Source organism: Eutrigla gurnardus, assembly GCF_963514095.1.
Source record: "Eutrigla gurnardus genome assembly, chromosome: 21".
Classification (NCBI taxonomy): domain Eukaryota; kingdom Metazoa; phylum Chordata; class Actinopteri; order Perciformes; family Triglidae; genus Eutrigla; species Eutrigla gurnardus.
In genome coordinates, this window is record NC_139932.1 from 1,529,306 (window position 1) to 1,553,679 (window position 24,374).

The following is a 24,374-nucleotide window of genomic DNA, read 5'->3' on the forward strand; positions in this document are numbered from 1 at the left end:
AGTTTCCTACTCATTTATATTGTTTCATTTATTTCTGTATTTGTTTTTTTGTTTGCTTACTTATTTATGAATTGATTTATTATTGAGGCCCTGTGATAGGCGTCCTGTCCAGGCTGTACCCTGCCTTCGCCCAATGACAGCTGGGATCGGCTCCAGCCCCCCCGCGACCCTGAATACAGGATAAGCGGTAGACAATGGATGGATGGATGGATTTATTATTGACTACCTCCTATTGACCGACTCACATACTATTACCGTAATGCCTGGAATTACACACACAGCAAAACAATGTGTGTGGAGGCTAGCTTGACTGCAGTAACCCCCTTACAGTGGTACCTGAGCAACAGGGGGCACCAAAATGCTGCAGAGCCATTCTGATTTCAGAGTTTTTCATCTGTGACAGATTGTACTCTGCTAATCTGTGAGACTGGTTTTACAAATTCCTGCTTCCCACAATCCTCCAAAATGACCACTAATGTTACGGCTTTGATGCTGATATGTAGTGTCACTCCTAACTTCAATGGTTATTAATTATTATCATTACAGCGTCATAGCAACACCAACAGCTCAGTGTGGTCCATTATCCCAAACAGGCCCCCCAACCCATAAAAAATGCTCAGTTAGGTCTCTCTGCAAGAGGCTCTTTATGACCCATGTTTGCATTTATTGTTAAGCGGTGCCATCTAGTGGCCATCTTAATTATGAGAGGATAAAAAGGTGTCAGAGGATGTACTATAAAACGTCTCTCCCATGTGAAACCAAAGCTCAATATTGATTTACATTAAATTACATGTATGTATTTAACCTGTGTCACATACGTAACCTACTCAACTCATTTAACCTAGCAAACATACTTAGTTGAACACATACCTTGATCTTTTTCAGAATCTTACCAAGTATGTGAATGTGCCAAAGCCTGCCACCTCATCCTCAATAGAAGACTGTCTCTTATGAGTTCCAGTTCATAAAATAATTGTTTTGCTTTTTTTTTTTTTTTTTTTTTTTGTATGGTACCATAATGTGCGTTTCTATTCATGTTTTTATTAGTTGGTGTCTCACAACTCTCTTTTTGAGTGGTCCCCAACACTTTTAATTTTGTCAAGGGGGGAACGGGTCATTTTGTAATCAATACTGTATTTTTATATTGTCTCTGGATTTTTATTGTGTGTTGTGGAGTCACACCGAAATAAAGCTTATCTATCTATCTATCTATCTACTTAGTTGAACACATACCTTGATCTATTTCAGAATCTTACCAAGTATGATTTTATAACTGATCTCCAAAACTCCCCAACAGTCATGTCATTTATGGAGTCATTGGCCTGTCCTTAAGGTAGACGTGTTGAATCAGCCATAATTTTTGCAAAATGATGGTTTGTAGCAAAATAAATGATTGTACCTTAAATATTTGTTGTGTTTGTCTGTGAGGGGAGCTTGGTTAGGGGGACATGGACAGCCTTAGAAAACCGGTCCACAATGGTGAGGATGACCGTGTTTCCTTCCGAGGGCGGCAGTCCTGTGACGAAGTCCACGGCGATGTGCGACCAGGGTCGGTGGGGAATGGGCAGGGGCCGTAACAAGCCGGCTGGAGCACGATGGGATGCCTTGCTGCGGGAACAGACGGAGCAGGCAGAGACGAACTCCTTGGTACAGCGTGGGCCACCAGAAACGCTGACGTTCTCTGGAACCCCGGATGACATGCCAACCTCGATGAATGCCCCCATTGAAGGACCAGGGACCTGGAGGGATCTGGGACAAACATCCGGTTGGGTGGACAGCCGTCCGGTGGAGGATGGGTGCGCTGCGCCTCCCTGACCGAGCGCTCGACCTCCCATCTGGCGGCAGCGACCACACACTCGGGGGGAATGATGGGCTCATCAGTACCTGGCTCGTCCGCAGGGGAGAACTGGCGAGAGAGAGCGTCGGGCTTGGTGTTCCTGAGGGTGAAGTGGAAACGTCCCAGGAACAGAGCCCATCGAGCCTGGCGGGAGTTCAGGCGTTTGGCCGAGCGAAGGTAGGTGAGGTTACGATGGTCGGTCCAGACGAGGAAGGGGACAGCCGCTCCTCCAGCCAGTGCCTCCATTCCTGGAGGACGAGGACGATGGCCAGAAGCTCCCGATTCCCCACGTCGTAATTTCCCTCCGCCTGGGAGAGACGGCGGGAGAAAAAGGCGCAGGGGTGGAGCTTCTGGTCCGTCTCGGATCTCTGGGACAGCACCGCTCCAACTCCGGTGTCCGAGGCGTCCACCTCCACCACGTACTGCAGGTCCGGGTTCGGATGGGCCAGGACCGGAGCCGTGGAGAACAGGTCCTTCAGTTTGGCGAACGCCGCTTCAGCGTCCGGCGACCAGATGTATGGGAGCTTGGTGGAGGTGAGGCGGGTGAGTGGAGCCGCCACCCGGCTGTAGTCCTGGATGAAGCGGCAATAAAAATGTGCAAATCCCAGGAAACGCTGGAGCTGTTTTCGGTTCTCGGGAATAGGCCAATCCGTCACCGCACGCACCTTGGAAGGATCCGCCCTCACCTGCCCCTGCTCGATGACGAATCCCAGGAACTGCACCGAGGTAGCGTGGAACTGGCACTTCTCCGCCTTAACAAAGAGCTTGTTCTCCAGGAGTCTCTGTAGGACGGTCCGGACATGCTGAAGGTGCTCCTCGAGGGAACGGGGAAAAATGAGAATGTCGTCAAGGTACACAAACACAAAACGATTCAGCATGTCACGGAAGACGTCGTTAACTAACGCCAGGAAAACAGCGGGGGCGTTAGTGGCGTGAATGGCATCACTTGGTACTCAAAGTGACCTAGGTGAGTGTTGAAGGCCGTCTTCCACTCATCGTTCTCCCGGATGCGTAGCAGATGGTACGCGCTGCGCAGGTCCAGCTTCGAGAAGATGGTGGCCTGGTGAAGGGGACCAAAAGCAGAGTCAATTAGGGGTAATGGATTTTGATGGTAATACTGTTCAAACCTCTGTAGTCTATACAGGGGCGAAGCGCCCATCCTTCTTTGAGACAAAGAAGAACCCTGCTCCCATCGTTGAGGACAACGGCCGGAGGAACCCAGCGGCGAGGGAGTCCCGGATGTAGTCCTCCATGGCTTCGCGCTCTGGCCGCGAGAGTTTGTAGAGGCAACTGGAAGGGAGCGTGGCACCGGGGAGCAGGTCGATTGCACAGTTGTAGGGGCGGTGAGGTGGTAGGGACTGTGCGCGGTCCTTACTGAAGACCTCTGCCAGGTCGTGGTAGGCAGAGGGAACGGTGGTGAGGTCTACCGGTGCAGGATGGGCTGGGGTTACCGGGGCACCGGAGGGAGCAGCAGAGTGGAGACAGTTGGAGTGACAATGTACACTCCAGCTGCCAATCTGTGCCGAAGACCAGTCAATTTGGGGGTTGTGTAGTTTAAGCCAGGGGAGACCGAGGACCACAGGAGACTGGGGTGAGGGGATTATAAATAGTTGGATCTTTTCACGGTGGTTGCCAGACAGGAGGAGCGTCAGGGGGGGGGTGCGGTGAGTGACCCTGGCTAATAATCGTCCGTCCAGTGCGAAAACCTCCCCGTCTCATGATGAGCCCAGGCTTTTGGCCGAAGGGGGCAAAGGGGGAGGGTGTGATTGGGCTTCCCACAGTACAAGCAAAGTCCCTCCTTTAGCCTGCGCCGGCATTCCGCTGGTGAGAGGCGCATTCGGTCCAGCTGCATCGGCTCCTCCGCAGGCTGGACAGTGGGAGGAGGCGTGGCAGTGGGGCGGGGAGGTGCCGTGGAGGGCTCTCGGGGCTGAAGGTGAGTAGGGGGGAACCGAAGGAACCTTTCCCTACGTCTCTCCCTGAGCCTATTGTAGAGTCTTATAGCTAGGGAAATTAGCTCCTCTAGGGAGGAAGTCTCGTCACGGGCGGCTAACTCATCCTGGATGTTATCTGCTAGTCTCCTTAAAAATACCCCCTGAAGCGCGGCCTCATCCCACCCAGTCTCCGCGGCCAAGATGCGGAAATCGGCCGCGAAGTTAGCTACGGAACTAGCCCGTTGTCGTAGAGCTAACAAACGGCTAGCGGTCTCTCTGCCCTGAACGGGTTGGTCAAAGATCTTAAGTAGCTCTGCGGTGAATAAACAAAAGGAATTACGGAATGGGGCCTGAGACTTGGAGGTGGCTACCGCCAACTGGGATGCTCTACCCTCTAACAGGCTACGGATAAATGCTATTTTAGCTCGGTCAGAGCAATAGGTACTGGGCTGCTGGTCAAAAACTAATGAACATTGATGCAGGAATCTACCACAGTGGCCTAACTCATCGGAATATCTTGCTGGGATGGGAATAAACAGCTCACGTGAGGAGGGGGAACTATTCACTGAGGCAGCAGGGTGCGGCGGTGGATTTGCCGGCGGCGGGTTAGGTCCAGCAGCGGTGTTCATCTGCAGGGTCGAGACCTGGTCCAGGCGGGTGCCCAGCTGGGTGATGTGAGCGGTCAGACCTCGGAGCGCCTCCATGACCTCATGGAGAGAAAAAAAACACACAAACAGGCACAAAACCCCAGACTGTCCCGGCAGAACCGTGACAATATTCACAATACATTTAATTTACATGTATATAATCCTAGATCTGCTTTGATAGGATTAGTTGGCAGGAGACCACCAGCAGAGTCCACTGCAAGCTAAGCTAGGCCCGGCTGTTCCACTATCCAGCATGCTCCTGGCTGTCTGATGTCTGGATGAATTAAGACTTCAGACTAACCCGGCAACAGGAGGTCCTTGATGTTGGTCCCACATCTTTACAGAGACCTGGCTCCGAAGCTTCCCATTAGTAATATGGTGTTGTCGGCCATGTTATGTGCCCAGAGAATCTCTTTACACAGCACAAAAAGGAACTACATCTATGAACTACTGTTGTCATTTCGTTGTTTTTTTTGCGAAGCAAATGAGAGTACATTCTGCTGTGTAACTGTGTGTTGCATAGTGACAGTAAATGATCCTTGAATCCTTGAATTGCTGAGGATGTCAATGATGAGTCCACACTGCATGTTCCTCTCATGAAGTAAAGCCAAAAGTTAATCTATTTAGTCACATCAGGGAGCTTCTGTATCTGCCAACTCTGAAAGTCCTTTACCCTGAAAAAAGAAGAAAAAGAAGAAGAGAGAGAAAGCTGAGCTTAGAAGCACTTGCCACATAGCATTTCACAGTGCACTGCTATCCTTCTACTCTACTGTAGTGAGCCATCTCCTCTCTCCCTTCATATCATACCAAATGCATTAACTCTCAGTTAAAGTGACTATTTTTGGAGTAATCTCTTCCCAGAGGAGCACCTGAGGAATTAGGCAAGGCAAGGCAAGGCAACTTTATTTGTATAGCACATTTCATACACAAGGCAGACTCAAAGTGCTTCACATCATACAACAAAGTGAAAAAAAAGAAGAATTAAAAGAAAATAAAGGCAAAATTAAAAATGCATTACAGAAAGAAGAGGAGAATAAAAACATATTTGCAATAATTAAAAACAGTGCCGACATTAAAAGATTTAGCAGAAAGCTATTGTTGGGGTTGTAGCAGGAGCAGATTTGGTTATCAACAGTTAATTATTAATATCAATATGATTATCGGTATTAATAATTTTTAATATATTATCATGATATAATCATGAATAAACGGGGCACCACCCTGGGATCAGGGAAAAGATAACCTAAAACTGTATTCAGTCTCAATATAAAGGTTTTATACTCACATGCCAATCATCGTGATCATTGGCATGGAAGCATAAAAACAATCTAACAATTAAGAAGGGCGTGAAATTCAAGCACTAGCCTTCACAACCCGCTGTTATCCAGTGACACAACAAGCACAAGAGACCGCTAGTTATAATATAATAAGATTTATTAAAATCAGTAATAATGATCACAATCAATAACACTGCAATTAACAAAGCCTTATTACCTAACTACCTAACACACAAAGCTAAGCTAAACAAAGGGAGAGACACACGTGGAGTGTGTGTGTGTGTGCGTATGTGTGTGTGTGCGTGCGTGTGCATGTGCGTGTGTGTGTGTCGAGAGAGAGAGAGAGAGAGAGGGATGGCTATGTGCGGCCACCAGATGGAGCTATTCCTCGCAGCGTTCAGGGGCGGAGCCACTGACGTCCGATGGAGTAGCGAGAGAGAGAGAGAGAAAGAGAGAGAGATAGCCGTATGCAGCCACCAGATGTAGCTATGTCCCTAGCGTCCGCCGGGAACAGCTGGCTTAGCTGGCGTGTGTGCGGCGTATATGTGTGTGTGTGTGTGTTAGCGGGACACAAACAAAGAGAGGGAGAATGCGCGAGCGATATTCTGAGGCTCAGAAGGCGTGCCGCTATCACACGGGCGCGCGTGAATGAACTGCCGTTTATTCCGCGAGACCGGTCTTTTAACTGATAGTAGAGGCTTTCTGAGCTCGCGAATATGGCGGAGGTTAGTCGAAAACACTGTTACAGAAATCAACCCAGCTGCGTGGGTACACGATCAGTATTCAAATACAGCAGCACATGAACAAACGGACTCGGCGGTCCGCGATCAGAACTTAAAACACATTAACAAGAATTACAAGCATGTCCTACACTATCGAATCTCTGCTTCTGCCCAGACAAATAGCCTCTTACTTTTGTCGATGTGAGATGCGTCGATGTGAGGGTTTCGTCCCGTGCGGTGATGGCGTTCCTTGACGCCGGCAACGGACGGTAGTTCGTAGGCGCTCGTTCAGCGCCGGATCCAATTGGTTGAAGAAAACCATTAGTTATTCTTCCTTCTGCAGGGAACGAGGAACAATCGCGGGGCTCGGCGATTTAGTCAGCTGATTTCAGACAAAGACACAGCACAAAGATATTCAAATCATGGAAAAACACCAAGTGACATCTGTTTCCCCTGAAATGTATTTTTAAATATAGCAGCAACCCCTCCACCTCTTTTCCCAGATCTACAAACATCAATAAAATTATAGTTGGGGGGTGCTGTCTCGATCAGAATGCTTGCACTGTTATTTTGCACTGTTAATTAGCTCCTTGTTGTCATTGCAGGGCATGAGGGCAACATGAAATTTGGAATATGAAGCATCAGAAATCACATGGAAAATGTGCATCCAGTACAAAGGGACTTACGACTAATGAGCAAAGGTGAAAGTAGTGTGGGCTCTAGCAGACAGTCAAGTTATGTGGTGTTACATTACGGTGATGTTGGGTGAGTCTTGAATGCTAACATTAGCTACAGCTGCTGTGCTAAGGTTAGCTACAGCTAAACCTAACTAAGTTAATATACCAATACGCACAAATTGATAAATGAGGGCCCTGGTGTATTATTGCAGGGAATGAGATGATTACAGTCTCTATCGGTAGAATGAGAGCAGGCAGGACTTAACAAGGAGTTGAATGGGGGTGAAGATCCTTAAGGGGAGACGAACACACAGGAAACAATGGATACACAATCCAACAGAATCACACCATCACCAGGATGCAGCAGGAAGAGTAGACCACCGGCTGGACCTGGATTATAGGAGAATGTGATAAGCATGGAACAAACGCACTTGGAATTCAATAACTGAGTCACGATAGACTCCCGCTGGGGAAAACGTGCAGCTGTATGGCAGGCGGGAAAAGGACATTGGGAGGCCACGCCTTGGTGATGAACAAACAGACAAGAGAAACATGGACGGGGCAAAAACATAGTCAACATTTCTATAGTCTATTTACCCATGGGTAAGTAGACTGAATATAGTGTAACGCACCTTGAGCAGTGGTAAAGACTAGACAAGTGCTATAGAAATGCAGGTCCATTCACACACACTCACACGCCCATGGCTCAGCCTTCAGGGGCAATCTGGGGTACAGTCTCTTGCCCAAGGACACTTCGGAAGACTGGAGGAGCCAAGATTTTAACCAACAATCTTCAATTTTGTGACTATTTTATGAACTGCCATGAGTCTGTGTGCCAGACCACATACCCAAGAGAGAGATTTGTTTGTGATTTTTCTCAACATTTGCATCCTCCTCTCAAATCCCCAACTGCATAGACCCCCATGTGGTGGGTCTTGAAAGGCAGTCTGGGAAATGTTGAAATTCAACTCACTGATCACAGTAAATAAGGCAGTTATTTGTATTCACCATTATTCAGTTATTCACCATTATTCACAGTTGTTGTGAACCTTTTTGAATTTCATGGTTTCCATGGCAAGTCAAGGGTATTGACAAATATAATGTGTCTGAAAAAATAACATGGCATTTTTTGAACTTTCATGTCTATGTATTGAGAACAACCAAAAAAGTGCTCCTGGAAAAGGTATGTGAACCCTTGAGTTAATGACCTCAAAAAAGCTAATTGGAGCAGGTTTTAGCACACCTGGAGTCTCGTTAAGATAAGTTTGGAGGTGTGGACTACAGCTACTTTGACTGATAAAAACCCCTCAAACCTTTGGAGTTTGCTCTGCACAAGTAGAACACGCTTATGTGAGTCATGCCTCGCCAAAAAGAGCTTTCCGAGGATCTACAATCAAGAATTGTTGATTTACATGAAGCTGGCCAGGGTTACAAAGTCTGGTCTCTGGACTAATGTGAGTTAGTATTGTAGACCTCTAGGGGAGAACAGACAGTCTCTTGTTTCTCCACATAGTCTGGTCTGGTCTCTGGACTAATGTGTAAATGTCACAGTCATGGATAATGAACCTTATTTATAGGACAGAAGTCTGGAACAGCTAATTGTTCATGCTCTGTATGAAAAACAAGGAAACTAGCAGGGGAGGAAGCATCTGAATCAGAATCTGACTACTAAGCAAAACTACATGACAAGTGACAAACAGAGCATATGTGAATGTGGATGAATTATGATTTCTACAGCATCAGCTTCCACCAAGTTCATGCTTCAGTGTAAAGTTTAGGGGGTCACCATGGTTATGGCGTGTGACTGACAGGCTCCTGACAGGAAGTTCCACATGAGCTTCTTCATCATAAAGTCCAGCACAGACATCAGCATGTGTCAGACATTGCTGGACGTCAGTCAGCCTTGAAAATTGTTTCTGTCTCTGAAATACTGTTTTATTGATGTTTATTTCCCAGAGTTTGTTTCCATGTCTGTCACCATGACGTTACAGAAGAGCACAAATTCGAAACGCCCATTAATGGAGTGACACAATTCAGTGGTCATTAGTCAAAGTTAACTGTAGAAGACTATCATTTAGTGAAGGCAACATGATGTTTTAGTTAGAGGAGACCCATGAATATTTGATATCCGTTACAGAGGATGCTGGGTGTGAAGGGTAACAGGCATACGAGGTCCAGTTGATCCGGACCACAATTGTCCCCCCTCCCCAGTCCCCCACCGGCCTGCACTCACACTGCTCCAGGCCCAACTGGTTCCCTCTTGTACATACGTCATCACGTCGTAATACGACACATGCATGGCCTTACATAGTAGAGCAGGGTTTTTCCTGCGTTCAAAATTGCGAGGCGGCCGCCTCCAGCTAATTTCGTGCCGCCATATCGCTCTGCCCCCAGCTATGGATGTCATTTTAACTGCAGTTGCTGCATTGCGCCACTATGGGGGCGCTGTATCAACAGCGCGTCGAACGAGTGACAGACGAGCCCGAGACGGCCCCATCATGGGTTTGGCAAAGTAGCGGGTTTGGACCGCATAATTTTCGAGGGAGACTTACAGACTCTAGCATCAGGTATCCCGAGGTATAGGAGGATGGACCGCAGCGAGACCCGCCGCCACCCGCCGACGCTGCCCTCGTTTCCCCCACGAGAGCGGTCCCGTCGGGGTTACGCACGCGTAACGCGGTCAGCCGGAGACTGAAAGTCCACCGACTGCCGCGCCCGCACATGCGGTCCCGACGGGGGCCCATCCCCGGCCCGAAGGTCGGGGAAGGAGGGAAGGAGGGGGGAGCGCGCCGAACGAAGTGACAGACGAGCCCGAGACGGCCCCATTATAGGTTTAACAAAGTAGCGGGTTTGGACCGCATGATCATCCGATTTTTGGGGAGATTACAGGTCACGTTAGCCATCCTAAAGGATGTTGCCCGCGGACCCCCACGAGGAGGTGTGACCCAACCGATTGTTCTTTACTAGACTCTGTATCCACGTGTTCCCCTGTGACTCCGGTTTCCATTTATAAGAGAGTCATAGTTACTCCCGCCGTTTACCCGCGCTTCATTGAATTTCTTCACTTTGACATTCAGAGCACTGGGCAGAAATCACATCGCGTCAACACCCCCCATGGGCCTTCGCGATGCTTTGTTTTAATTAAACAGTCGGATTCCCCTGGTCCGCACCAGTTCTAAGTCAGCTGCTAGGCGCCAGCCGAGGCGACCCGCCGGGACCACTGCGTGAACGGGGCCCGACGGGCACCGTAGCTGGGGGAGATCCGCGAGAAGGGCCCGCCGCGCGTCCAGAGTCGCCGCCTCCGACCGCCGTACCATCACAAGCAGGAGTGAATGGCAAAATCGTGTGCTTTCTTGCTGTTTTCCCCCTCGGGTATCACGTGAATTGGGCCTTCCGGGGGCGTTCCCAGGTTGCCGACTGGATCTATGGTCAGGATGGTACCACCTCTGCCTCAATTTGAGCCAGGAAAAACCCTTGTAGAGTCATCACCAACATAGAGAACATAACTGCAACTTTACTGACAAGCCCCATGCAAACCATGACATACTAGTGTGACTGGAGAAGGGGAGTGGGGGTTTTGCTTCAAGCTCTTCCTCTTCTGTATAGCCAGTCACTGTGACTGCCGTTACCCTCCTGCAGAGCACTGCTGTCCTTGTGGTTCTGTTGTCAGTGTTGTTTGGCATTTTCTCTCTTCACTGTTCCGCTTGGTGTTATTCCAAATGACTTCAAAGACTACAAAAAACAAAATCATATTCATTATCATTCTAATTTATTATGTACATGACTTGACAAGACTTGAAACTCGGCATTGTGACAGTTGGATTATTTTGGTTGGGTTTTTACAATGCGAAGAGGAGCCTGGGTTCAAGTTCAGGTTCTCCCGTGTTAGTGTGGGTTCTCTCCAGGTTCTCCGGCTTCCTCCCACAGTCGAGAGAAATGCAGGTTCACTGATAAATGTCTTGTAGGTGTGAATGTGAGTGTGATTGGTTGTCTGTCTCTATCGGCCCTGTAATAGACTGGTTACCAGTTTTTCTCTATCGGCCCTGTGATAGTCTGCAATGACACAGTGGTCACTGATGTCATTGGCAAAAACAGAAGCAACAGAATATTTATGAGGAACATTAGTTAAGATAAGATCAATTAAAGAAGATTTTTCCGGATGTTTCCGATTAGGTCTAGTAGCAAGTAACAATCTGAAATAAATTAAATGAATCACAAAATGCTTTAAAATCATCTGAAGCTGGTAGCAGCCAGTTCTAGTTTAGGTCACCAATAAGGACAATTTCGTTAAAATTCAACCTGGATAAAAGCTTCATTAAAGATGGTAAGGTGCAGCTGATAGCTGAAGGTGGCCTATAGCAACCGACGACAGTGATGTGGAGAGTTTTTGAGATTTCCACGTCAAGAGCCAGAAGTTCAAATTGCTTAGTCACTGATGTAGGGAGGCGGATCTTCAGATGAAACTTAGTTTTGACATAGACTGCAACCCTTCCGCCCTTCTTGGGTCGTATAGTCCTATACACATTGTAGCCATCAATGTTGATATACTTGTTTAAAACGGCTTTGTTTAGCCAAGTTTCAGATATGACAATAACATCAGCATCAGTTGAATGAGCCCAGATATGAATCTGCCCTGTGATAGTCTGGTTACCTTTCTGTCTCTACATGTCGGCCCTGTGATAGTCTGGTTACCTTTCTGTCTCTACATGTCGGCCCTGTGATAGTCTGGTTACCTTTCTGTCTCTACATGTTGGCTGTGATATTCTGGTTACCTGTCTGTCTGTGTCGGCCCTGTGATAGTCTGATTACCTCTCTGTCTCTATGTGTCGACCCTATGATAGTCTGGTTACCTGTATGTCTCTAAATGTCTGCCCTGTGATAATCCAGTTACCTCTCTGTCTCTGTGTCGGCCCTGTAATAGTCTGGTTACCTGACTGTCTATGTGTCGACCCACATATAGTTTGGTTACCTGTCTGTCTCTTCCGGCCCGTGATAGTCTGCTTATCTGTCTGTCTGTATGCGTCGGCCCCGTGATAGTCTTGTTACCTGTCTGTCTGTATGCGTCGGCCCTGTGATAGTCTGTTTGTCTGTCTGTATGCGTCGGCCCTCTATGTGTCAGCCCTGTGATAGTCTGGTTACCTGTCTGTCTCTATGTGTCGGCCCTGTTATAGTCTGGTTACTTGTCTGTCTCTACATGTCAGCCCTGTGATAGTCTGGTTACCTGTCTGTCTCTATTGGCCCTGCGATAATCTGATTACCTGTCTGTCTCTGTGTGGGCCCTTTGATTGACTGGTTACCTGTCTATCTCTATGTGTTGACCCTGTGATAGTCTGATTACCTGTCTGTCTTTGTGTCGACCCTGTGATAGTCTGGTTACTTGTCTGTCTTAGATGCGTCTGCCCTGAGATAGTCTGGTTAACTGTCTGTCTGTACATGTCAGCCCTGTTATAGACTGGTTACCTGTCTGTCTCTATAGGCCCTGTGATAGACTGGTCACCTGTCTGTCTCTATATGTCGACGCTGTCATAGTCTGGTAACATGACTGTCTCTATGCATCTGCCCTGAGATAGTCTGGTTACCTGTCTGTCTCTATGTGTCAGCCCTGTGATAGTCTGGCTACCTGTCTGTCTCTGTGTCGGCCCTGTTGTAGTTAGGGTAACCCTCTGTCTCTAAATGTCGGCCCTGTGATAATCCAGTTACCTGTCTGTCTCTGTGTTGGCCCTGTGATAGACTGGTTACCTGACTCTCTCTGCCCTGTTACGGTCTGGTTAGCTGTCTGTCACTATGTGTCAACTCTATGATAAGTATGGTTACCTGACTGTCTCTATCAGACCTGTGATAGACTGGTTACCTGTCTGTCACCATGTGTCGACCCTGTGTTAGTGTGGTTACCTGACTGTCTCTATGTGTCGGCCCTGTTTTTTAGTTTTTTTAGTTGTACTGAGGATCCAACACAAGACATACACAAGACATTTAAGACAAATATTATGAAGCACCATACACCTTGTTATATCCGAACAATTAATACATAGTAGCACCCTACAACACAAAAGGCACAGAAACATAATCATCATGTTATAAAGCAAAACAAAACAAACAAACAACAACAACAACAGAAAACAATAACAGAATCAAACCGGTTTTAGCCTAATCTCCTTAGTGAGAACTGCTTCTTTTACTTTCTTTTTGAAGCTTAAAATATTCCCCATTAGGATAAAATGTTGGGGGAGGCTGTTCCAATATGTAACAGCTCTATACATTACCATTTTTTAAGTGCATTAGTTCTGGGCCAAGGCAGGGTAAAGCCATGACCTAAGGCCAGTCTGGTATCATGACCATGTCTATCATTGGTAGGTAATATCTGCGAGAACCGACTGGTGGGTTTGTGTAATGTACAAATCTTCTTTAAAAATACAATAAGATGGCAAGCTAGCTAGTATTTCATCTATAGTCATCCACGACAGCCTGGTATGCATTTTTCCAACATTACTCCTTGTGGAGCAGTGAAGAGCAAGGCGTGCTGCTCTGTTTTGAGTGAGCTGTAATTTTACAAGTTCTTGTTTTGATGTACCAGACCAAATCATAGGACAATGGTCTATGGGACAAGACTAGAGACAGTGTTACTAACTTAATTGTTGAGTCTGTCAACAGACAAGCATTCCTTTTAATTATGGAAATGTTTCTAATCATTTTGGACACTATGTTGTTAATATGAGCCATGATAGTGTTTCATCTATTGTGACACCCAACAATTTGGCTTCTTTACCTGTTCGATCGCATCTCCATGCGGGGGGCATTAGCTCAGGAGGTAGAGCGTTTCGACTGGCAACCGCAAGATTGCCGGTTCGATCCCCGGCTCCTCCTAGCTGAGTGTCTGGTGTCCCTGAGCAAGACACCTCACCCTAATTGCTCCTGACGAGCTGGCTGTCGCCCTGCGTGGTTGACTCCGCCGTCAGTGTGTGAATGTGTGTATGAATGGGTGAATGTCAGTCATTATTGTAAAGCGCTTTGGATAAAAGCGCTATATAAATGAGGCCATTTACCATTTACCATTTATCTCCCTGCAATGAAAGACACAGTTTGTGATCTGACCTTAATGCATGTTTTGAGCCCAATATTATACTTTTATGTTTTTGAAACATTCAGTTTTAATTTATTTTCTGAGTCCTGTGATAGTCTGGCTACCTGTCTGTGTCTGCCCTGTGATAGTCTGGTTACCTGTCTGTCTCTATTGGCCCTGCGATAGTCTGATTACCTGTCTGTCTCTGTGTGGGCCCTTTGATTGACTGGTTACCTGTCTATCTCTATGTGTTGACCCTGTGATAGTCTGATTACCTGTCTGTCTTTGTGTCGACCCTGTGATAGTCTGGTTACTTGTCTGTCTTAGATGCGTCTGGTTAACTGTCTGTCTCTACATAGTAGTAGTAGTATAATAAATACACCTGGCGCATACGCACGTAGCGACAGGCAGCGAGAGTTTGTGGCGTCTTTGTCTCCTATCTCTGTCTTGTCTCAAGTGTTTTTAACTGTTTTTAGTGCTGCTATTCCGAAATGGATATTTTATCCCTTGTCCTGTCGTGGATTTTATAATGTGTGCTGCTTGCCCGCGACACGAAGCAGGCAGCCAACCGAGACAGAATCCAGTACAGCAGAGAGCTGTTGTTTCAGCTGAACCCAGCGAGCCTACCGAGCGGAGCAGATGTAGCACAGCTACCGGACTTCATACGAAGAGACTTTGACGAAACCTGTCACTCGACAAGGGAAAGGAAAAGGAGAAAACGAGGAAAACGCGGAGGGGTCCGACTTCGTCTAAGGAAGCAGCGCTTGACCCGGGTCCCCTTGCCTTCCATGATCCTGGGGAATGTGCAGTCGCTTAGAAACAAGGTGGACGAGCTCCAGGGGAACGTCTGGTTCCAGAAGGACTACGGGGAATGCTGTGTCCTGGCCCTAACGGAGACCTGGCTGACCGACCGCGACCAGAACCATAACCTGCTCATTGACGGCTTCGGGCCTCCTGTCCGGCTGGACCGGCAGGCCGAAGCAACGGGGAAAACTCTCGGCGGTGGGGTATGTTTGTATCTCAACAGACGATACTGTAACTCTGTGACCGTGAGAGAAAGTATCTGCACCTCGGACATTGAACTTTTGTCTGTGTCACTACGTCCCTATTATCTGCCACGTGAGTTCCCCCAAATCTTCTTAACAGTTGTGTACATTCACCCGAAAGCAAATGCCGCCACTGCTTCTGGTGTGATCTTTGATGTGGTGCAAAAACTGCAGTCGATTTCTCCTGATGCGTCAAACTTTATACTGGGAGATTTTAATCATGTCTCCTTGAAAAAGACACTGAGAAATTTTCACCAGTATGTCTCCTGTCCAACCAGGCGGGATAAGACACTGGACCTTTGCTATGGCTCAGTGAAAGATGCCTATAAATCAGTTCCACTTCCCCCTTTGGGTTCCGCAGACCATAACTGCGTGCATCTATTGCCCACATACCAAACTGTCTTGAAGAGGGAGAAGGTACAAACCAAGGAAATAAAAGACTGGACCGAGGAATCTGTTATGTGCCTTCAGGAGTGTTATGATTGCACAGACTGGAACGTGTTTAAAGAATCCTGTGGTGATGACTTGGATGAATTGACTGATGTCATTTGTTCATATGTGACTTTTTGTAGAGACACGATCATTCCCTGTAAACAAGTCAAAATCTACCCAAATAACAAACCATGGGTAAATAAGTCCGTAAAAGACTGTATACAGAAGAAGAAAAATGCTTTTAAGCAAGGAGTCGCCTCTGACTTACATATGGCCACTAAGGAGTTGAAAACTGAAATTTTAAAAGCTAAACAGAGATACAAGTCTAAACTTGAAGATAAGATGGCTGCAAATAACCTTGGCTCAGCTTGGTCCTGCATGAAAACAATTGCGGGCATCCAGAGTCAAGGGCATAACAGCCATGTTTCCTTAGAGGGTTTTAAGTCTGATTGTGAGCTTGCCAATGCTCTTAACTGTTTTTACACTCGTTTTGATAACATGGATTTTAGTCTGGAGGTTCAGGAACTTCAACACAAACTTAGGAACAATCAGCATTTTAACATCACATGTAGAGATGTTGAAAATGTTTTTTACAAAACAAAAGTCAACAAAAGCCAAGGCCCAGATAATATCTGTGGACGCTTGATTAAATCTTGTACAAAAGAGCTGAGTCCCATATTCCACTACATTTTTAATAAATCCTTGCAGACACAATATGTCCCAAAGGTCTGGAAGGATGCTATAGTGGTCCCAGTACCTAAATCTAGTGGCCCCAAAATTTTTAATGATTTTAGACCGGTTGCTTTGACCTCAATTTTAATGAAAAACTTTGAGAAACTGGTAAGGTCAGAGATCTTAAAAATCACTAAAAATGCTCTTGACCCCATGCAGTTCGCTTACAGGCCTCACAGGGGAGTAGAGGATGCCACAACCATCTTGCTCCACCTGCTCTTTAAGCATCTGGAGGGAAGTGGATCTCATGCTCGAATCCTTTTCATTGACTTTTCATCTGCTTTTAATACCATCCAACCACACATTTTGGCCAAGCGCCTTTTAGAGCAATTCAAATTTAATTCTAATCTTGTAGGCTGGATTTTGGATTTTTTAACTAATAGGACACAGAGAGTAAGGGTGAACGGGGTCCTGTCTGGTCAGCTACATAGCTCCACAGGCTCCCCACAAGGATGCGTACTCTCTCCACTTCTGTTCATTCTTTACACAAACATGTGCCAGAGCAAATATCAAAACAGGACAATTATTAAGTATGCAGATGATTCCGTTATTGTTAGTCTGCTCCAAAAGAATGAAAGAGGCCATGGCCCTATAGTTGATGACTTTGTGCAGTGGTGTGAAGAGTCACATCTTCAAATTAACATATCGAAAACAAAGGACATGTTAATTGATTTTAGCAAACAAATTCACACATATGATGCCACAACCATAAGAGGTCAGTTAGTGGAATGTGTGGAATCCTACAAATATCTTGGGACTATCATTGATTTTAAATTGAACTTTCAAGAAAACTGTGAAACTGTGTGTAAAAAAGGACAACAGCGTTTGCACTGTCTGAGAAAACTGTCTTACTGGAATGTTGACAGAACCATGATGATTCTTTTTTATCGTGCTTTTATCGAGTCCGTTTTATCCTTTTCTTTGGTGTCATGGTTTGGAAGCCTTTCTACTAAAAACAAGAACACACTGAATCAAATTGTGAAATGGTCAAGTAAGCTGATAGGTGAGCCACAGCTGAACCCTTCTTCCCTGTATACCAGACAGTTACAGCGGATAGCCACGACCATTTTAAATGATAGTCTACACCCTTTGCACAGGGAATTCCAGTTTCTTCCCTCTGGACGGAGGTTGTCAGTCCCATACTGCAGAACAAAACGTTATAAAAACAGCTTTGTTCCAGCCGCAGTAACACTAGTAAACAAGCTGTAGTTTGCACAAAAGATGCACAAGTCACTTTTCGGAGCATGATGTATCCCCCTTTTTTTTATCTATTTATTTCATGAACTGCAGCACTTTCTGTCGAGACGAAGCTGTCTCTTGTTTTATGTGTATGTGTTCTTTTTAAATGTCCTGTTTCTAATTTGATTGTTCGTTTTCTGTTGCCTGTTGAACTCTTGACTGCAAAACTAGTTTACCCTTGGGTATCAATAAAGTAACCTGAACCTGAACCTGAACATGTCAGCCTAGACTGGTTACCTGTCTGTCTCTGTGTTGGCCCTGTGATAGTCCGGTTACCTGTCCCATTTATCAACCATCATTAACTCTTGTTGAAGCATTCTGTTGACTTGTTCAATGTTCTCTGCAGAGATGTACATTGTGGTGTCGTGAGCGTAGATTGCCATACCTGCATGTTTTAATACATATGGCATGTCATTAACAAAGATAGAATAAAGGAGAGGACCAAGGCAACTTCCTTGTGGAATACCGCATTGAAGAGTCTCCATGTTTGAGATTGTGCCGTTAAACATCACACATTGTTGTCTATTAAGCAAGTAACTTTTCATCCAATCAATAGCAGAGTCTTTGAATCTATAAGCAGTTAACTTCATGAGTAGAAGCTCATGATCTCTCACATCAAAGGCTGCACTAAAATCATATATAGCTCCCACAACTGACTTTCTGTCGATTGGTTTTAGCCAATCATCAGTTAGGGCTGCTAATGCTGTGCTTGTAGAGTGTCCTGCTTTATATGCATGCTAAACATCTGAGTTATGCTGTTTATAGTAAAATAATGCTGAATCTGCTTAAATGCAATTTCCTCCAGTAGTTTGCTTAAGACAGGTAATAAACTGATCGGCCTGCGGGTTGACCCTATAAATGTCTCTTTACTGTTTTTGGGAAGGGGGACAACCTTTGCAATCTTCCACAATTGAGGAAAAACACAGTTATCAAAACATAAATTAAAAATATGGCTCAAGGGCTTGGCCACAGTCTTACCTGATAACTGTAGTTATTTGCTATCTAGGTTGTCCACCCCGCCTCGCAAGGTTTATCACTCTTGAGTGCTAGAAGAAGCTTTTCTATGTCCTCACCATTGGTCCAATTAAATTCAAAACTGCATACCTTGTCAAGCATAATTTGTTTTTTAATTATGTCATCAGAGAGCTTACCGCTCACTGGGAACATCTGATTTCTTATTTTGTTTATTATTGTTTCTTGTTAAGAAAATCTTTGTTAAAATAATTTGCAATTTCAAATGGTTTAGTGATAAATGTGCCATTCAGTTCAATGAACGAAGGATGTTTGCTTATTTTACTTCTACCCATAGCTTCATTCAGTGTTCTCCAGAGCTTTTTACCGTCACTCTTACACTCAACAAATTTGGATTGATGGTATTGTTTTTCTTCTGTCTATTTATCTTGGTAATTTTATTCCTTAGTGAGCGGTAGGCTTGCCAATCTGCCGATTTACTAGATGTTATAGCAGCTTTTTGCAATAAGTCTCTTTCTTTCATACATGTTCTCAATTCATCATCTAGCCAAGGGGCTTCGATTGATCTAACGTATAGCTTCTTAACAGGAGCATGTTTATCACAAACGGCAGAAAATAATCTCATAAACTTGGACAGTGCAGCCTCTGCATCCAACTGGTTACCTGTCTGTCTCTGTCTGCCCCGTGATAGACTGGTTACCTGTCTGTCTCTACATGTCAGCCCTGTGATAGACTGGTTACCTGTCTGTCTCTACATGTCGGCCCTGTGATAGACTGCATAGACCAGGCGCAGTCGGGAGCGCAGCGCACCTGCGCCACGCCGACGGGGTGTGTCCGCCTGGACTTTGCAAGTTTTGTGCACTGCGCAGGCTAGCGCAGGCACTCCTCCTGTCACTCCCACCCGCGCAAGTGGGAAAGAGGGAGGAGAAGAAGGCGTGAGTGGGAGACGAGGAGGAGACAAGGCGTGGAGTGGGATTAACACAGCCGATTCAGATCTTCACCAATCAAATGAGCTCCTCTCCTCACCTTCAATGCGCCAGGCTAGGTTCAGTGCAAGTTTCGTCACTTGACAACCCAATGACAGAAGCAGCGCCGGCGCTCCTACCACGCGCATCACGCGCTGTGCGTGCGTATAGTCATAATAATTATAATGCCGATATTATATCACTATAGAAATTGTAGGCACATTTTAGGCATGTCTATCACAAAGCAGGGTCAGGGCGCACAGCAGTAGACATAATAGTGGCGAGAACCCGGTGCCTGCACGAGCCGGCCGGGCCATTCATCATCCTCATCACCGTCTTCATCATCTGCGCTCCACAGCTGCACCGGATTCCCCGTCCAACACCAGAACGGTGGGACACCGGGACCTCGCCGCCGCTCAGACCAGTTCGCGGCAAAGTTGCGCGTTTCTCCGGACACGGACAACAGGCTGCCTAGGTGCGAGACCAGGCACGAGCTGCTGTATTTTTCTTTAAAGATTTTTTCAGGCATAGACGCATTTTATTAGCAGTGGATAGATATGAAAGACAGGAGAGAGAGAGGGAGATGTTTTGGTCCGAGAGGTCCAAGTTTCAGCTGTGTTAATTCAGTCAGGCTGAGTTTCTGTTATGTGTGCCATCCGCCTTTGATCTGACGTCAGATGTGACGGGGGCAATCTATATAGATATAAATTCACGTGTTGATTCAATTAGTTGCATTAAATAGTGCTTGTTGTGATTATTTATTGCATTTAAATGTGCCTGGAACTGTGGAAACCTGCCTGTGAGGTCTTGTGACGTGTGCGCACTGCGCGCCATTGAGCCAAACTGCCACTCCGCCAGCTGTAATTCGCCTTGCGCCAAGAGTAGACCAGGTTGGAGCTGGCGGGCTTTCGGCGCAGTCTCGACGAGGCTTTTTGCCACGAAAATTCCGCTGCGCCAAGCTGAATCTGTGACGCCTCCCCCTGCTGCGCCGCCACACCCATCTTGGCGCAGGCGATCCACCGAACTGCCAAACTGACCGTGCGCAAGGCTGCGCTGATCGAAACTTGCATTGCGCCAGCTCCGCCACCCTGCGCTGCACCACGAAACTAGGACCCTACATGTCAGCCCTGTGATAGACTGGTTACCTGTCTGTCTCTACATGTTGCCCTGTGATAGACTGGTTACCTGTCCAGGTAAACCTGCCTTCACCTGATGTCAGCTAGGACCGCTTCCAGCCCCCCACGACCCTGAACAGGATAAGTGGTGATTGATGATGGATGGATGGTTGAGTGTGACTGCAGGTAGTCCTCTGTTGTCTTACTGCTGGCAGGAAGTGTAAACATATTTCAGCATGTTCAAATCTCCTTTTGGTTCTCTCAGACTTGCGGCGGATGACGGCAGGTTTCATGGGCATGGCGGTGGCCATCATCCTTTTCGGTTGGATCGTTGGCATGCTCGGTTGCTGCTGGGACAGAGGCCTTATGCAGTATGTGGCCGGCCTCCTCTTCCTCATGGGAGGTGAGTCACACACACACACAGATCACTGATAGGCTATGTGCTGTGCAGCTCTGGCTTGGCAGGAGTCAACTGTACACTCAATTATGACGGGCCTTGGATTAGTCCTGTGCCCTGCAGTTTAATGAACAGGTAATTAATAAGTCAATTATGTAGCAATTAAGGTCCTCTACAGAGTCCTCCTCATTATCCTCTGCATAGTCCCCTATGCAGGGCTCTACATAGTGTTTTATGTAGTTCTCTATACAGTATAGTCCTTTACATAGTCCTCTCTGTAGGCCTCTATATAGTCCACACCAGAGTACTCTATATAGTTGCCTACATAGTCCTATATATAGTCCTCTCCATAGTCCTTTACAGAGTCCACTACATAGTCCTCTATTAAGTTCCCTAGAAAGTCCTCTATATAGTCCTGCTTATTATCCTCTGCACAGTTCTCTACATCGACTTCTACGTAGTCCTCTACACAGTTAGTCCTCTACATAGTCCTCTATAGTCCTCTACAGAATCTTCTACATAGTCCTCTATATAGTCCTCTACATAGTCCTTTACATAGTCCTCTATCTCGCCCTCTACATTGTCCTCTATATAGTCCTCTACATAGTCCTCTACACAGTCCTTTACATAGTCCTCTATATTCCACTACAGAGTCCTTTACATAGTCCTTTATCTAGTCCTTTACGTAGTCCTCTATGTAGTCCTTTACGTAGTCCTCTATCTAGTCCTCTACGTAGTCCTCTACATAGTCCTTTACATAGTCCTCTATCTAGCCCTCTACGTAGTCCTCTATATAGTCCTCTATCTCGCCCTCTACATAGTCCTCTATATAGTCCTTTACACAGTCCTTTACATAGTCCTCTATATTCCACTACACAGTCCTTTACATAGTCCTCTATCTAATCCTTTACGTAGTCCTCTATGTAGTCCTTTACATAGTCCTCTATCTAGTCCTCTACGTAGTCCTCTACATAGTCCTTTACATAGTCCTCTATATAGACCTCTACACAGTCCTTTACATAGTCCTCTACATCAGTGGTCCCGAACCTTTTTTCGAGAGCCGCTGAGCAAATAAGCGCGAGCAGATGACATGACAGAAGAGAATCCAGTCTTTTTACAAATAAAACAGCTTTCAGGTACCAATAGTCAATAAAGCGGAAATAAAGCAATGGCCTGCGGACCAGGACCGGTGGTTGGGCACCACTGCTCTATATAGGCCTCTACACAGTCCTTTACATAGTCCTCTACACAGTCCTCTACACAGTCCCCTATATAGTCCTCTGTAGAGTCCTCTATCTAGTCCTCTATACAGTCCTTGACAGAGTCCTCTGTAGTCCTCTACAGAGTCCTCTATCTAGTAGGACACAGAGCACCAGATGTAGATGTCAGGGTTTTTCTCAGGTTTAGGTTTCACTGTGAGGGATGTTTGATCTGTTTCTTCTCCAACATCCTTTGTGTTGTTCCAGGAACCTTCTGCATCATCTCCCTCTGCACATGTGTTGCTGGCATCAACTTCGAGCTCTCTCGTTTCCCTCGGTACCTGTACGGCCTGCCCGATGACATCGGCCATGGCTATGGCTGGTCCATGTTCTGTGCCTGGGGAGGCCTCGGCCTAACCCTCATCGCTGGCTTCTTCTGCACCCTGGCCCCCTCCGTCCAGCCCATACCCCGATCCACCTGCCCCAAGTCCCGACAGGAGAACGGGACCGTCTGCTAAAGTTGGCAGCTGTTTGACGACCAACTGAACCCACATTACCATGTCTTCATCCGTCCACTCATCCCCAGCCTCTCCTGGTTACAGATTACTTTTTGATTTGTGTGTGTTTAAAAATGGGTGTTGATGATCTGCTATCTTGAAAATAAACAGAGACAAATCTAAAGAACTAAAGAAATATTATTTTTAAAAAAACGTCAAGTTATGCTTGTTTTGGTGTGGAGAAGATGCAGAAAAGGATCATGACCAAGAAAGTTTTCAAAGGAAATACATGTAGACACTCAGAGACTAGATTCTGGATTGATTGGGCCTCGAAAACTCTGATGGACAATGTGTTCAAGTGGGAAATGCTTCTATTAAGTGATTGTGGAGAAATCAATGAATCAGCAGTATGGGACAGAAACAGACAGATTTCACATGGACCTGGCCCCTTGGAGTCTCCTTGGAGCCTCCTGTTGGATAGTTCACCAGGGAATGGACCAGATGTGAATCCATGAAACTTTCTGGGCTTGGATCACGTTTAGTGGTCATCTGTTAACTCTTAGTTTTCCAGCTTCTGCGATGGTCAGCAAGGAGATCCAGCAAGGAGATCCAGCGAGGAGATCCAGCAAGGAGATCCAGCGAGGAGATCCAGCAAGGAGATCCAGGACCTCCACTGTTGTACATTATCAGACAGAATCTTCCACATAAGGGACAACCAGGAACTGTCACATGGGACCATTTTCAGTTTTGTGTAGGTGCATCTCATTCTGTCTGATGATCCCATCTGCCATTTAGCATTTTATACATGCATTCCTCTATTATTCACAGTGTTGTGTTCAATTTTATTCCATTTTATTCATAAAGGTAGATGTGTGTGTGTGTGTGTGAGGGAAGGGCTGTATGACAGTCTCTATAGAAAAAATATAATGACAAGTGGAGCCTGGCAGTGTTTAAAGTCAGGAGCTTTAATGAACACAGTATCCTGATAAATGCAACGGTCTCCGTTTTAACTTGCAGCCTTGGCTTCCTGCCAAGGGAAGACAGTATAATATAAATATATAGTATTAAAGGACAGGGTCAAAAAGGGGTCATCTTACTCTATCAAAACTAGACTCAAGAAGAAAAGCTCAATGTTCAGAATTTGCTAGATTGCTTAAGGCCTCAGAAGCCAATCATGAGTTAGAAATGAAAACACACGAGCATGGGCTTGAATATTTCTATGCACATTACAGATGACGACCATAATGCAATGAATAGGCAATGCAAACTCTCATCAGGACCCAATACAGCAGCTAGTTTTCAGGCTGTGACAGAAGGTATCACTCCTCTTTTCCGTAACATCGTTATTGTAAAAGCTGCTGAGACGGAGAGGGGGGTCAGGATGTTCCTCCTCTGAGACGCCACCGGAGGTCGCCACAGAGGAGGAGGAGCCTCTGTGACATGTAACAGCCTGTCTGGTTCCTCAAAGCCAGGACGCTTCTGTAAAAGGAGACACCGTTGCAGAGTTACGCCACAAAGCAAAGTTCTTTATAGACGGTACGATAGCAGCATATTTTTAATGCCGGAAACTTCTGTGTAAAAAGGCCCTCCATCACCTCGCTTACTGAAAACCACTGATAGTAGCCAGTA

At 46.2% G+C, this 24,374-nt stretch overlaps 1 protein-coding gene across 1 annotated transcript in view; it reads left to right on the plus strand.

Moving 5' to 3' along the window:
- tmem178bb (transmembrane protein 178Bb) overlaps positions 1-23,702 on the plus strand; it is a 112,930-nt gene extending 89,228 nt beyond the window's left edge. The window contains exons 3-4 of the mRNA XM_084038537.1: positions 20,918-21,055; positions 22,516-23,702. Coding sequence (XP_083894663.1) covers positions 20,918-21,055; positions 22,516-22,766 — 389 coding nt within the window. The 3' untranslated portion in view covers positions 22,767-23,702. The remainder of the gene's footprint in view (positions 1-20,917; positions 21,056-22,515) is intronic.
- The last annotated feature ends 672 nt before the right edge of the window (positions 23,703-24,374 follow it).